The sequence below is a fragment of the Grammomys surdaster genome, unplaced genomic scaffold (genome assembly GCF_004785775.1).
Source record: "Grammomys surdaster isolate TR1022 unplaced genomic scaffold, NIH_TR_1.0 126163, whole genome shotgun sequence".
NCBI lineage: Eukaryota > Metazoa > Chordata > Mammalia > Rodentia > Muridae > Grammomys > Grammomys surdaster.
The window spans coordinates 7,360,649-7,374,231 of record NW_021620970.1 but is presented as its reverse complement, the minus strand read 5'-3'; the positions used below and the strand labels follow the sequence as shown (position 1 = coordinate 7,374,231).

General features: G+C 41.0%; 1 protein-coding gene and 1 pseudogene across 1 annotated transcript in view; one reads left to right on the top strand and one right to left on the bottom strand.

Moving 5' to 3' along the window:
* Positions 1 to 12,138, bottom strand: part of Nubpl (nucleotide binding protein like) — a 176,792-nt gene extending 164,654 nt beyond the window's left edge. The window contains exons 1-3 of the mRNA XM_028757466.1: positions 12,015 to 12,138; positions 11,415 to 11,562; positions 9,196 to 9,230 (exon numbers count right to left, since the gene is read on the bottom strand). Coding sequence (XP_028613299.1) covers positions 9,196 to 9,230; positions 11,415 to 11,562; positions 12,015 to 12,122 — 291 coding nt within the window. The 5' untranslated portion in view covers positions 12,123 to 12,138. The remainder of the gene's footprint in view (positions 1 to 9,195; positions 9,231 to 11,414; positions 11,563 to 12,014) is intronic.
* On the top strand, positions 2,439 to 2,910 carry LOC114612486 (annotated as a pseudogene).
* Positions 12,139 to 13,583: the final 1,445 nt, after the last annotated feature.

Below are 13,583 nucleotides of genomic sequence, written 5' to 3'. Positions count from 1 at the left end.
AGAGAGAGAGAGAGAGAGAGAGAGAGAGAGAGAGAGAGAGAGAGAGAATAAAACAGCAACAGGCAGTCCAAGAAAGTAGCTGCCACATGACACACTTCAGAAAATGCAGTTTATTGAGAGACTTGGGGCCTAGAGATCATTACTGAACCCCAGTGTGGGAAGGAGAGCATTAGACAAATAGTGGTACTAAGAATGAGAGAGATCAAACATAGGGCTTACATAGTAGGAGAGGCTGTCCCCGAAGCCCAGGAAAGGAGCTTCACTAAGAGTACGAATTAGAGACGAGGAGAGACAGACAGGCACACCATGAGAATAAAGCCAGAGGAGCTCAACAGCAACCCCGTGACTAAAGGAAATAATAGACTTCTATAAACGTTGGGAATGGGAGAGAGAGTTTTACATCATGTAATCTAGTTCAACATAGTGTATGTAACAAAGAGCATGGGAGAAGAGGTGCTGGTTAGAACCATCCACAGGGATACTTCTTAATGCCGTCCCAGGGAGAGCAGCAGGGAAGTGTGGCCTAATGCTTCAGGTAGTGAGATCTGGCCTCTAAAGACTGACTTACCTCTTAAAGGGGCAGGCTCCTGTTTTAACAAAGCCTAGTACTTCGCCATTGCTACAAAAAGGAAATGAGCTGAGAACTGAGAAACATGTCATGGGAATTATTCTATGTAAAGTGCTAACTATCTGTGATCATATAGTAAGTGTTCAATAAGAATGACCACATGAATGCAATAATAAAATACAATCATTGCCATTGAATTTCACAGCACTGGGGAAAGACCCTTACTTGGAGGGAATTCAGACACTTTACTGACCTACCCTCAGAGAAATGCTAACTGATAAACTATTTGTGTAAGCACTATAATCAACCCACAGATGTGCATTAAGTTAAGACAGTAGCTGGATTTTTGTAAGCACTCAATTTTGCCTTCCCCCAACATTCACACCCTTCTACAGAATATAACCAGGATAGGCATATAGGTAGCCTGGAAAAGAAGACACAGAACTTTGAAGAAAACTGCTCAGAACATTCCTATAAAAATATAGAAGGTTATAAAACAATAGAATGCCTTTCGTGAATAGCAGCAAAGATCTTGGGGTGTAAATCTGAGCAGGACAGCTATGTGATTCCCACAGTGATGAGTGAACTAGCAGGGTACATGGGAAGAATTGGAGCACAGTTAGGAAAGATATCACACCATGGCGTGCTAGTCTGTGAGCTTCCCAATGGCAAAGACTGTCCTGTCCATTTCTAGTTTCCAAACACAGTATGTGTGACAGAGGAGGCATTCCATGATTGAGGTACAAATGAATGAATAAGCTGTCATTACAATGGGAATAGTAAGAACAGATGCATATTGGAAAGAACTGAGACAAGGAAATGAGCTGGCGGAGAAAACGCGGCCAGGCTGTGTGCAATCAATGAAGGCTCTCAAACTCATCAACACAGTGGGGTCTTCTGTACCTCGTTCCATGAGAATCACACATGACTCCATTCATGAAAAGACTCTGCTGGGGGAAACTGCTTTTGTCTTAAAGAAAAGCTGCTCATCATGAGTAATTTGTTGTGGTATTTGCCCTTGGATCTATTTCCTCATCTTAAGACATGTCTTCCTTTTATCTGTGCTGGTTTATAAAACTCTGAGATTATACAATGTTTCTACTATTAAAACAAAATAAAATCATTTTTATAAAATAAAATCTTATAGGTTTTGATTAACACTTTCTCATTCACAAAAGAAACTGCTATAAAAACAGTTCCAACTATATACCATAAAAAAATCTAGCTAGAGCTAGGAGCAGAACTCAGTAGTAGAGCACTGGCTAGCACACAATAGACCCTGGGTTCAATTTCTACCACCACAAAAAAACTAAGAGACAGCTAAGACAGATACATAGATACATACACACACACACACACACACACACACACAAACACTATATAGGTGCATGTATGTACAACACACTTTTATAGATAGCCTTAGCAGGCTACAGGTCCCTACAGTGCATGTTTATTTTTTTCTTTATATTCCCAGGGAGTCTGTCAGTGAACGTCACAGGTACTCCATATACTTCCTGAAATAAAATGATTGTCTTAGGAAGCGCATGGAGCTTGTCAACTGCTTCTGACAACCTTTAACCTTTCTGTTTCCTTCTGTCAGACTCAGTGCTCTTTCCCAGTGTGCATTACTGAAGGGGCTGGAGAGACCACTCAGCAGCATCTGGCTGCTCTTCAACAGGATCCAGATTCGATTCCCAGAACACACACGACACCAGTGCTTTAACACCCTCTAATGACATCCATGGGCATTAAACATGCCCATGTGAGACAAAGACGTAAATATGGGCAAAACATGCATTCACATAAGAATAATAAATTAACACTTCTAAAGACTTTTTTTAAAAGTGATACTGTGTAAAGTGTATCCAACATGGCATCGGAGCCCAAGACTAAGTTATCCGAGAACCTGCTGCACATGACGTTCATGCAAAGGGCCTGGACTCGGAAACCAAGAAACAACTAGAAAAGGAGGAACGGGAGATGATCAGCAATGAGCACTGGTACCTGGATTTGCCGGAGTTGAAGGGGGAAAGAGAGCTTCCTCACAGGAGAGCAGAGCTTCTCCCTGTGTGAGGATCTTCTCTACGGAAGGGTGTCATTCAGAGGGCTTAATCCTGAAGTGGAGACGTTAATGCTTCAGAATGAACAGAGCAGCGGCAGCAGAAGATGAGATGGCAGAGGTCGATATGTCAGATGAAGAAATGGCAAGAAGATAGGAGACTTTGGTGGGAACAATTGGAAAAGTTTGCCAAGAAAAGAGACCGAGCCAATTACGAAGAGATGAAAATGGAAATATAAAACCCATTAAAACTAAGAAGATGTTCTTAAAGCCCAAAGACTAAAATGGATGCTCGGATAGAGTGGGTGCCTGTGAGCACAGCGTGGTCAGAACTCATCCCCGTCACCTGTGCTAGTTAAAACACTGTTTCCTTCTAAAGAAATGCATAATTTTGGAAATGTGCTGTTCTTGAGACAGATGTAGAACGGATGTTACATATCCTTTTCACGGTATTCTTCAGGGGCTTCAAATACATGGGCACAGGCCACTCCCTAGATTTTCGACTTGATTCTGTGTGTATATACACACAGACAGGGCATATACACACCACTCTCCAGTTACTGTCCAAGAATGACTACTGTAAACTAACTATTGCCTTTGTTTAACTGCCCTTACATTTATATTTTACTTTTTGAATCATGTCAAGCCAATTCTTTTTTTTTTTTTTTTGTTTTTTCGAGACAAAAAGCTTTAAAGTAGTTCTCAGTGAGTTCTCTCTTTTTTTTTTTTTTTTTTTTTTTTTTTTTTTTTTGTTTTGGTTTTTCGAGACAGGGTTTCTCTGTGTAGCCCTGGCTGTCCTGGAACTCACTCTGTAGACCAGGCTGGCCTCGAACTCAGAAATCCGCCTGCCTCTGCCTCCCAAGTGCTGGGATTAAAGGCGTGCACCACCATCGCCCAGCAAGCCAATTCATACATTCACTTGGATTCAAATATTTGAGAAGTTTTCAGAAGTGATTTGCCAGGAACAGACACGGCTCTGCAGCCATGAGTGTTTGCATGCTCTCAGGCCTTTGTCATGTATGAGGTTTGTGTATTTTAAACAGTCATCGAGCTCATCTTTCTAATGTTCTATAATAAACATGTTTTCATATAAAAATACTATAAAAGAATAAAACTCATAATAAAAGTAGGTTAGAACAACAGAAGAAAAATCAAGAAATAGGATTGTCAACATTAAAGGTCAACAGTATATATTAGGCAAACGTTAGAGAGAGAGGGCCAGGGCTTGATTTCCAGTGTTCATGACACGTGAACACATATGAACACAAATTAAACATACACACACACACAACTGTTTAACCATATGGCAGTGTGTAACGTGGCAGTATACGCCTGTAATATCAGCACTTAGAAAGCTAAGGAGAGAGTATGAGTTCAGAAGCCAGCCTGGATGAAAAAAAAAAATGCTGAGAATAAAAAATTAAATAAATTAATAAATAAATAAGCAAGCAGGCAAACAAGGAAGCTCGCTTACTGGGTCTTCCCTCAAGATGGCTACCTACATGTGCATGTTGATTTTCCTTTTCTTCCAAACTTCACTGAAATAATAAGCAGGAAAGTCAGCTAAGACTAAACTATCCCGTATTTAAAACTAAAACAGAAAGGGGGCTATTAGCAGACCAGACATTTTTAAGAAAACTCCAGATCTCTATCTAGGTCCATGGTTTCAGACTTCAGCAGTGAACCATCCAGAGAGTTCAAACAGACCGCATAGTGCTCTGCTGCAACAGTAAGTTCTGAAGTAGGGCTGAACTTCTGTGTCCAAAAATTCCCCAGGGGTACTGATTCTGCTGCTCAGGGGCATTGAGAAAGCAACTATCCTACTATCCTAAATAAACAAAGACCAAAAACAAACAAGAAAGAGGAAGCCACATTTCTCTTAATTCTAATTATCAGAGTTCTACAAACACCTCCCAGTCCTTCTTTTTTAAGAAACATTAAATTGAAAGTAAGAAATGGGTCTAGAAAATTAGATGACGCAATCTCCAAACTTAAGAAATGCAGAAGGGCTGAATATCTGTAATGGAGCAGAGGCGTGGGCAAAGGAGTATAAGGTCTGCTGAGAAACACAGATGACCAACAGCCAAAGAGCACGGGAGAAAAATGAACCGCATGCAGGTCAGCCCCTGCTCCCACAGTGAGAAGAGACGCGCGGATGAAGAACAGACACTCAGATGAAGACCAGACACACGGAGGCCGCCTCTACACTGAGAGCGCTCACAGCCAATTTCCAAGCATGCAGCAGCTTTTAAAGCCAATAACCCGACACATTTGTGACAATTTTAAACTTTAAAAGCCATAAAGAAAACCTTAAAAGCTTCGAGAAGGAAAACAACACATGTCATTACAGGGTAATAGGGATCAGAAAAGCATCAGGCATTCTCATTAGCATTTCAGAGGAAAATGGAATATTGTTTTCAAAGTTCAAAAAGTGATTGTGAGCCTAGAATTCTACATTGTCATTTAAATTATCAAATATAAAGATATGTTCAGAAAGTAAAGAACTAGGAGAGCTAACTTCCTGTTTGTACTCCTCTGTGATTTCTTTCTGGACAAAGTATCACTGAAGTCCAATGAGCGGCACCAAGCGACAGTGGTGGGGCTGGAACAATGCCATACCCACTGCTTTGGCTCCTCCCAGTCCTCCTCGCACTCTTGCCCCTCTCTCTCTTAAGATTGAGCTGATCCTACCAAAAACTCTAAAAATGATCTTCACCTTAATCACGCCACCAATTCCCTTCTGCAATTAAAGGTAAGCTTCTTGAGTAAGACAATTTTAGCCATTAATCTGCCTACCGACCCACAGAAGAACTCAAGGATGCATCCACAAAAACAAAAAAGAAACTCAGGGAAAAGGACAAGACAAATGAGATGCTGGAATGTATGTCCCCCAGAAAGGAAGAGACCTGTAAAGAAATGGGCTTTTAATTTGACTTGACGGTAGACTTTCCTTGATGCAGGAACACAGCCTTAAACACTGCGGCATCTGCTCTCTACATGTCCAGGGAAGACAGTTGCTTCTGCAGTGAATGAGGTGAGTGACCTGAACTAACAAACACCGTGAATGTGTAATATCCTAACACTGTCAGAAACAAGGGCCAAATCTTAAGACGTGAACATACCTAGCCCTGCATTCTAGCAAACTCTGGATTGCTAGCTCAACAGCACACTGACATACATAGCACATGTCATTTTCTCATATGTGCTGTCCATGGGAAACTAAAACTGCATGACAGAAAATAAGTGAGACATACAGCCACAACTAAACACATCAATTAATTAATTAATTCTTGCCTGTATGTCATATATATATATATATATATATATATATATATATATAAATTTGCACTTTATATATTTCATATATTAGTACAAAATATGATAGAACATTTTTAAAACACAGTAAGTTGAAAATAAGAAACTATATGAAATAATATTTCATAAATATGAAAGGGATATTAAATTATGAAATAGATATGTGTTATTAACTAATGACTTACAAGGTTATATAATATGTTCAGCGTTCATTTTTATTCTAATTTTAATATTTCAAAACCAGATGATATCTATCTGAAATAAGAGTATAAATATTCCTATAAACTATAGCTAAGATAAAAAACAAACATATTTTCTGGAGAACATTTATATAACTTGTTTAGCATGTAAGAATATAATTTAAGACTGCCATGGCAAAATCTTTCAGCCAGTAAAACATTTGCCACACAAGCCTCACAGCCTGACTCTGATCCCAGAACCCACATAAAAACATCAAAATGATGCGGTGTATCTGTAATCCCGGAATTCCAAGTAAGACAAGAGGCAGAAACAAGAAAATCCCCCAGAGTCGCAAGCCAGCTAGCCTGAAGCATGTAGCAGCAGTGCATGTGCGCACCGACGCACACGAGCACGCGTGCGCACACACACACACACACACACATACAGAAGAGGCCCTGCTTCAAAAACAAAGTGGAAGGAACCCAACTCGCCTGCACACACATACACAATATTAGTAACAGTACTAGTAAGTACAATTTAAAAAGTGAAAGGAAGAAAAGGATGTCATTGTGGTGGGCTGGGAGGTAGGCATCAAGCCTAGAATGCATGAGGCCCTGGGTTCAATCTTCCAGTCCCAGAAAGAAACCCTGCTATAGGAGGAACCAACCCAAATATTTGAACACTCATATAAAAACCTACTATTATAGAAGCTTCCTAAACTATATACAAATATAAAAGGAATTTAAATTAGTTATCATATAATGTGGGAGGCAATATCCCAACTAGATATTGCCATCTTATGCCACCTACAGTTCCAGGAGTGGGTAACACCTTGTTGGGTAGGTGGAAAAGATGTGCCACCAAAACACACACACACACACACCTGCAAACATCACAGGCTATTACCAAGGCTAGTGGTTACTCTCCATTATCTGATGGTACGGCCCTATTACCAAAGACAACATTTGCTTATGTCATTGAACATGGAGAATTGAGCTGGTGCCAACTTCACCCCTCCTGACTTGAGTTCATGATGCTGGAAAATACTTTGCATGCTACCAGAGAAAAGTAACCATCAATTTCACCCACCTATCAATCCTGAGACCTACTTCTGCTCTAAGATACTAGTGCAATCCAGGCATAAATGTGGTAGTCATCAACCACTCTTTGATTGGACTTCAGGCCTGCTCCATGAGAGGCCTGGCCCTGCCTGACCCTGCTAACTTGCCCAACAACCTGAGACTTTATAGGTCATAGTCCTTGAAGGAAATCTAATACTATTATTCTGCTAAAGGAACACAGCAATAAAACCACTCCTGATGTCTTATCGCTAGACCCATAGACCAGTGCATCGCTCAGCCCTCATCAGAGGGTTCCTCCTGCAGTGATGGGAAGGAGCACAGAGACCCACAATTGGACAATGTGCAGTGTGAGAGACTTTGGAGCACTCAGTCATAAATAGGATGTCCTCACCAAACCCCTCCCCTTAAGACTCAGGGATCTATGCAGAAGAGGATGCAGAAAGAGTCTAAGAGCAGGAGGTAGTGGATGACTGTAAGGAAATAGCACCTTCCAGCCACAACAGGACTGACACTCAAACAGATCCTGCACAAGCTCAAACTGGACAAAGCCCCAGTGCTGACAAGGGGAGTGGACACAAAGTCCCACCCCTGAGGAGGAAGCAACGGATACCTGCTGCAAACCAGAAAGTCAATTTTCCTCAGCAGGGCGTCACTGGGAATATCAACCACACTCCAAAGGACAACACAAAACAGACTCCATGCTTTTGTTGGTTTGTGTGTGCTTTTTGTTTCAGTTTGGGTTTGCTTTGGTTTCTCTGATTCTTTTTCTTAATTGGTTTTCTTTAATTTTTAGGTATTTTTTTTTTAGTTCATTGTCTGTTTTGGTTTTGTTTGTTATTGTTTGTTTCTGTTTTTCCAGAGAGAACATGAAGCTGAGTAGATAGGGAGATGAGGAAATCTGGAAAGAATTGGAGGAGGGAAAATGATAAGATAAAAACTGTTGTTTAAAAAATTTAATAAAAAGTAAAAAAAGTCCACTGTAGTGGGCTAGGGAGGTCAGCGTAGACGGTCAGCCTAGCATGTATAAAGCCCTGAGCTCAACCCCACAGGAAGAGGTAAATAAATCCTACTGTTCTTTAACTGGAATAAGTTGGGGAAAGGAGAACCAACCTAAAGATTCACTCAAAAGTGTGAGGTGCAGGGGCTGGAGAGATGGCTCAGCAGGTTAGAGAACTGCTGTGTACGTAGAAGACCCAACATGGCAGCTCACGACTGCATGCAACTCCAATGCCAGGGATTTGACCTCCTTGGGCTTTTCATACACATGATGACAGACACTCACACAAACACACGCACACACACACACACATACATATATATACTGCAGACCTTAAAAATGAATGAGGGCTATCACAAAATATGCATGAATGTGTGGGTTTGATTTTTATATAGACTAAAAGATGAACAAATACACATAAAACTACAGTTAGCTGTACGGCATAAAAGGGAGAATAAACAACCCTTCAATCTTACATTATACAGTCTATTCAAATTCTGCCCCAAAGGACTAACACTACTTTTAGAGTATCTTGTAACTTGTTTTACTGAGTGAAATAAGTTGAAGTGTATTTCTGATGAGCCAGGCAGGTTTGAGATTACACAGTTATGTAATCTTGGAAGTTGAAGCAGAAGGAGTCTGAGCTAGCTTGAGCTACAAAGTTAAGTTCTAGACATGTTGGGAATCATCCTATGGCCCTGGCTTCAGAAGAAGAGTGGAATCCAGAACACTACTATCACTGATACAGACTGTAACCGTACATTTTTATTTTTAAAAAACAGCCTCAGTGCAAGAACATGAAAGCTACCATGGGATATGGTCAACATTTGATTGCAACATCACTGTGACTACAAGGCCATACGAATGGCAGCATTTTTAGTCCCTTAAAAACTTGCACTGACTGAAACTAGACTATGCAGCTCCAGGCAAGGACACTTCATCACTGCCTTAAAAACATTGTAGCGCATCCGTATTTCTATGGATGAACACCTACCGAGTCATTCGCGGCCAGGGCGAGAGCAAGGTTCACTGAAAGAAATAGAAAGAATTCAGTTTAGTAACTTTCCTTCTATGAAAATTAACTTACCTTTCAACATGTCCTCACTTGTAAAGCAAGGATGGGGAGAGGATGCCAGAAATAAAAGAACAAAATAGAAAGTAACCTTGCAACTCCCAACAGACGCCTACCTCATGCTGAACATTTTAAACAGCCCGTTTATAATCTGTTACAAACGTATTCAAATCTTCCACTTAGGTTTCCATAAAGTTAATGAAATGCATAGTTTACTCTCAAAGTCTGTAAAAATTAACTGTTTGGTATCTAATAGATGTAGCCCATTCTGCTTTTAAACGAATGGTGTTAGAGATGTCTGCGTAGATAACTCACACATGCACAAGCATACAGAGCCTGGAATGCCGTGCACACAAGGGAGGTGAAGAAGACAAGTATGGCAGCCAAGCTGCCTATGCCAGTGACTCGACAGACAAGCAGGAAAACAGTATCCCCAAAACATAGTAACCAGCTCTGCAGCCAGGCTACAGCTGAGAGCAGGGAGCCTAAGGTACTGCATTTGCAAGGCTGATCAATAGGGGTACTCACACCTCCCGTGTTCCATAGTGTGAATCCCAGTTTCCTGCAGAACAGTGCTGTCAGTTCCACCAGGAAAGTACTTACAAGCATAAGCTGCAAAGCAGGCCAGGATCTGAACCCAGCTCCACCACCCTCTATTACCATATAACCCTGGCTGCCTTTTAAGATAGATGTTGTTCTACGTATCTGTACAGCTGTAGGTTTTTATCTGTCAGTCTGCTTCCTCCTCTATAAAATGAAGCTGTCTCCTACTTTTATAAGTGTTGTGAGGATTAAAAGAATACTGTATATCAAGTTTATTTAATCTAGGACATGGTGTTTACAAATCCACTTATATATTACAAAATAACTTAAATTCCAGATTGATAGTAGGTAAATCATCTAATTTTAAATACAAACTTTCTTTACATGACCTCCTCGGGCTGATGAGGGTGACGGCACAGAGCTGTGTGTCCCTAGAACCTCCAAAATACATAATATTTACTTGCCAATATAGCTCAATAAGGCTGATTAGGTCAATACATGACTTCTAATGGTAGGGCTACAAAAAGTTTCTCATATCTTTATTTATTATAATCTCTTTAGAAATAAAAGATTTCTTTCGGAAATAACTGTTAGTCTTGGGTGTTGGTTCTATTTTAGATTAGAACTCATAGTCTTTGGTGCTAAAAACACCGCCTTAGTGACAAATTACAGTCACCAAAAAGGGCCGTGAAAAAGATTCTCCATCACTAGTATATTGATGAAGAGGGTGTAAAGACTAGATAGCTCCAAACAGGTAGAGCGCCTGCCGAATACAGACCTGGGCGTGACCACAGCACTGGGAAGAACAGAGGAGAGACAGGCAGACCCTGAGAGCTCAGTGGCCAGGCAGCCACTGAGGAAATGTGGAGAACAACAAAGACGCCCGATGCTAACCTCTGCCCTCCACACACATGCACCTGATCACAGGGACATAGGTCTTGGTGACTTTATAAATACTACAAATTATGTGGTTAAATGAAAAACAAACACGATGATAAATGTTCTCATTGCAAATATTCAGGTACATGTACAATGACCGACTGATAAGAACACACATAATTTAGTATACAATTACTAGATGGTTTTGTGTGTGTGTGGTTTTTTTTTTTTTTTTTTTTTCCGAGACAGGGTTTCTCTGTGTAGCCCTGGCTGTCCTGGAACTCACTCTGTAGACCAGGCTAGCCTCGAACTCTCGAACTCAGAAATCCGCCTGCCTCTGCCTCCCAAGTGCTGGGACCAAAGGCGTGCGCCACCAACGCCCGGCTTTTAGATGATTTTAAAGTAACAGCAACCAATTACTGAGCATGTCTATGGAAAAGACACTGAGCTAAGCCGTCAGTGTAATTTGCATACCATTTCTGAAAGAGATTCCCAGTTAAGTGAATAGAATATCGGTAGACTAACTACTTTTTGGTCTATTGAGTAGGCAATCTGGTAACGAATGTGTTTATTAGTTCCACTCCAACACGTTATCAGTTCCTAGTACTAAGGAACCAGTGTCAAAAGCATCACAAATATGAAGCCTGAAAGGTGGTCATTTACAGTGCATTTGAGAGCACAACTTATTAGTCAGGAGGGGAAGGAACACCTTACAATACCTGCGGTGGTAGACTTTCCAACACCACCCTTTCCAGAGGCCACAACAATGACTTCTCTAACACCTTCTATAGGTTTCTGCTTAGGAAGTCCTCGGGACATGATTTGTGTTCTTCTTTGTTTCAAGGCCTCACCCTCAGCGCCTAATAACTAAAAAAAAAAAAAAAAAAAAAGTGATTTAAACCAATCGTCCTCATTACTGGATTACTATGCTGTAAAAGTGAAAACAACAACCCAGAGCCTGGGTTTATCAGGGCTTTCTTTCTAATTCTGTTCATTGCCATAGATTTAGCCTTTAGGTGCTCTTTATCAACTGCTAATCTAAAGATAAATTGTTCAAGCTGAAATTTCTCTGCCAGTATAAATGAGGATTTAAAAAAAAAGTGTCCTTTTTACCAAGTTAAGCCCTCCGCATATTTTCCTTCTCCTTAACCTATTCACTAAACAACCCCAAAACAAGAAAGCAATGTGTAAGACACACAACCATACTCGGGACGGTTTGGGACCACAAGCTCCAGCCACCTTTTAGGAAACCCGCTAGCGGGAGCGCGCAGGCGCCTGCGATCCGGCCCGCACCACCCCTGCCCGCGCTCGGCACACACCTGGCGCCCACAACCCAAAGCTCGGCACCCCAGGGGCGGGACAGCGGCCGCGCCACCACCCCAGAATGACACCCCGCCAAAGAGCAGCAAACGCCGCCAGGTCCCCATGGCGCGCGACTCTTCCCGGGGCCAGGGTGGAAGCACTTTACGCCCGGCGCGGAGAAATGACGTCACGTGGCAACTCTTGGCTTCCCTTGCCTGGAGATGAGCCTGATTGGTGTTTCTTCAGCTCAGGAATTCCATTTAATTCTGTCACCAACTACAATTATTTTTGGCAGCCTTTGACCAGATATTCCCAAAGCCTTTTCACGTATAACGTTTTATCTTGTTCTTCCAGAGTAGACAAGAAGACTTATTAGGGAAAAAAAAAATTTATGTTTGAAGAGTGGCTTTACGCTAGGGATGAACCCAGGGCCTCCTTCACACTAGGCAAGCACACTGTCAAAGAGCTATAGCGCCAATCCTCTCATTATTAATTTAAAAAGTTAGATTTAGAAATGTTAATAAGACATCCCATCTTAACAGAAATGGGAAATGCTGGAACTTGAAGATTAAGTTTTCCTTACTGCATAGTACTATATATGGTCACTTCAGCAATGCCACTGTTTAAGATGATTACATTTTATACACACACACACGCATGACCTACAGTACAACTGTGCACTAAGCTAGTCACCGCTTTTATGCTTCTGTTGCTAATAATTCACAAAAGAGAGATGAGGATCCTTTACTAGATTCCAAAAAGTTTAGCTAAATCAGAAATAGGACGAGTAAAGAAGCCTAGCTGAGAAGAGACTTAAGGGCTAGGCTAGCGGTAAAGTGTTTGCGTAGCGTATATGAGACCCCAGGTTCAATCATCTCCACGGAGAATGGAGTAAAGACAGAGCTTGAGGGAGGGAGGTAGTGGAATTTATCCTGGTAGAAGTAAGAACATGTACATATAGATTAGATAATCATCACTCTATCCAAGACAGATGAAAAAGCAAAAGCGATCCCTTTAAGAAAAATAACTCACACACTTATCCAGACACCAGATCCACTTAAAGATGGCCGGAGGTATGGCTACAGTTTGCCTTCGATAATCTGCATAAGACTTTCTCGGGAGGGTTTTTATTTCCTTCGTTTGCTTCTTATTTATATTTGTCATATCAAGGATTCAAAATCCGTTTATTTTTCTCTGATCTAATTCCTAATTTTAATATCTTTATTACAGGCATAGCAACATCAAAGAATTGCCTTAAGGATTAATATTACTAGTGAAGTACATTTCATTACTTAAGCTCTGAACCGGCCTCCAGCTCCTTGCTCGCTCCCCTCGTTCCTTTTTCTCAGCCTTACACTGGGCCTGCCGCTTCCAGCTTGCCTTCTCTCACGGATTCTTTGTGGCATGCGTCCTCAAATAGCTTTAGATTTATTTCCAGCTCAGTTTTTATAAGTGAATAGGAAAAGGCACAGTTTAAAAAGAAACTAAGAACTGTCACTATAATCTGTTCTCTAAATACTGAATGCCTACTTATTATAAGCAAGCATTAGGTGCCAAACACTGGTCTTAGAATATTCTACATTGCA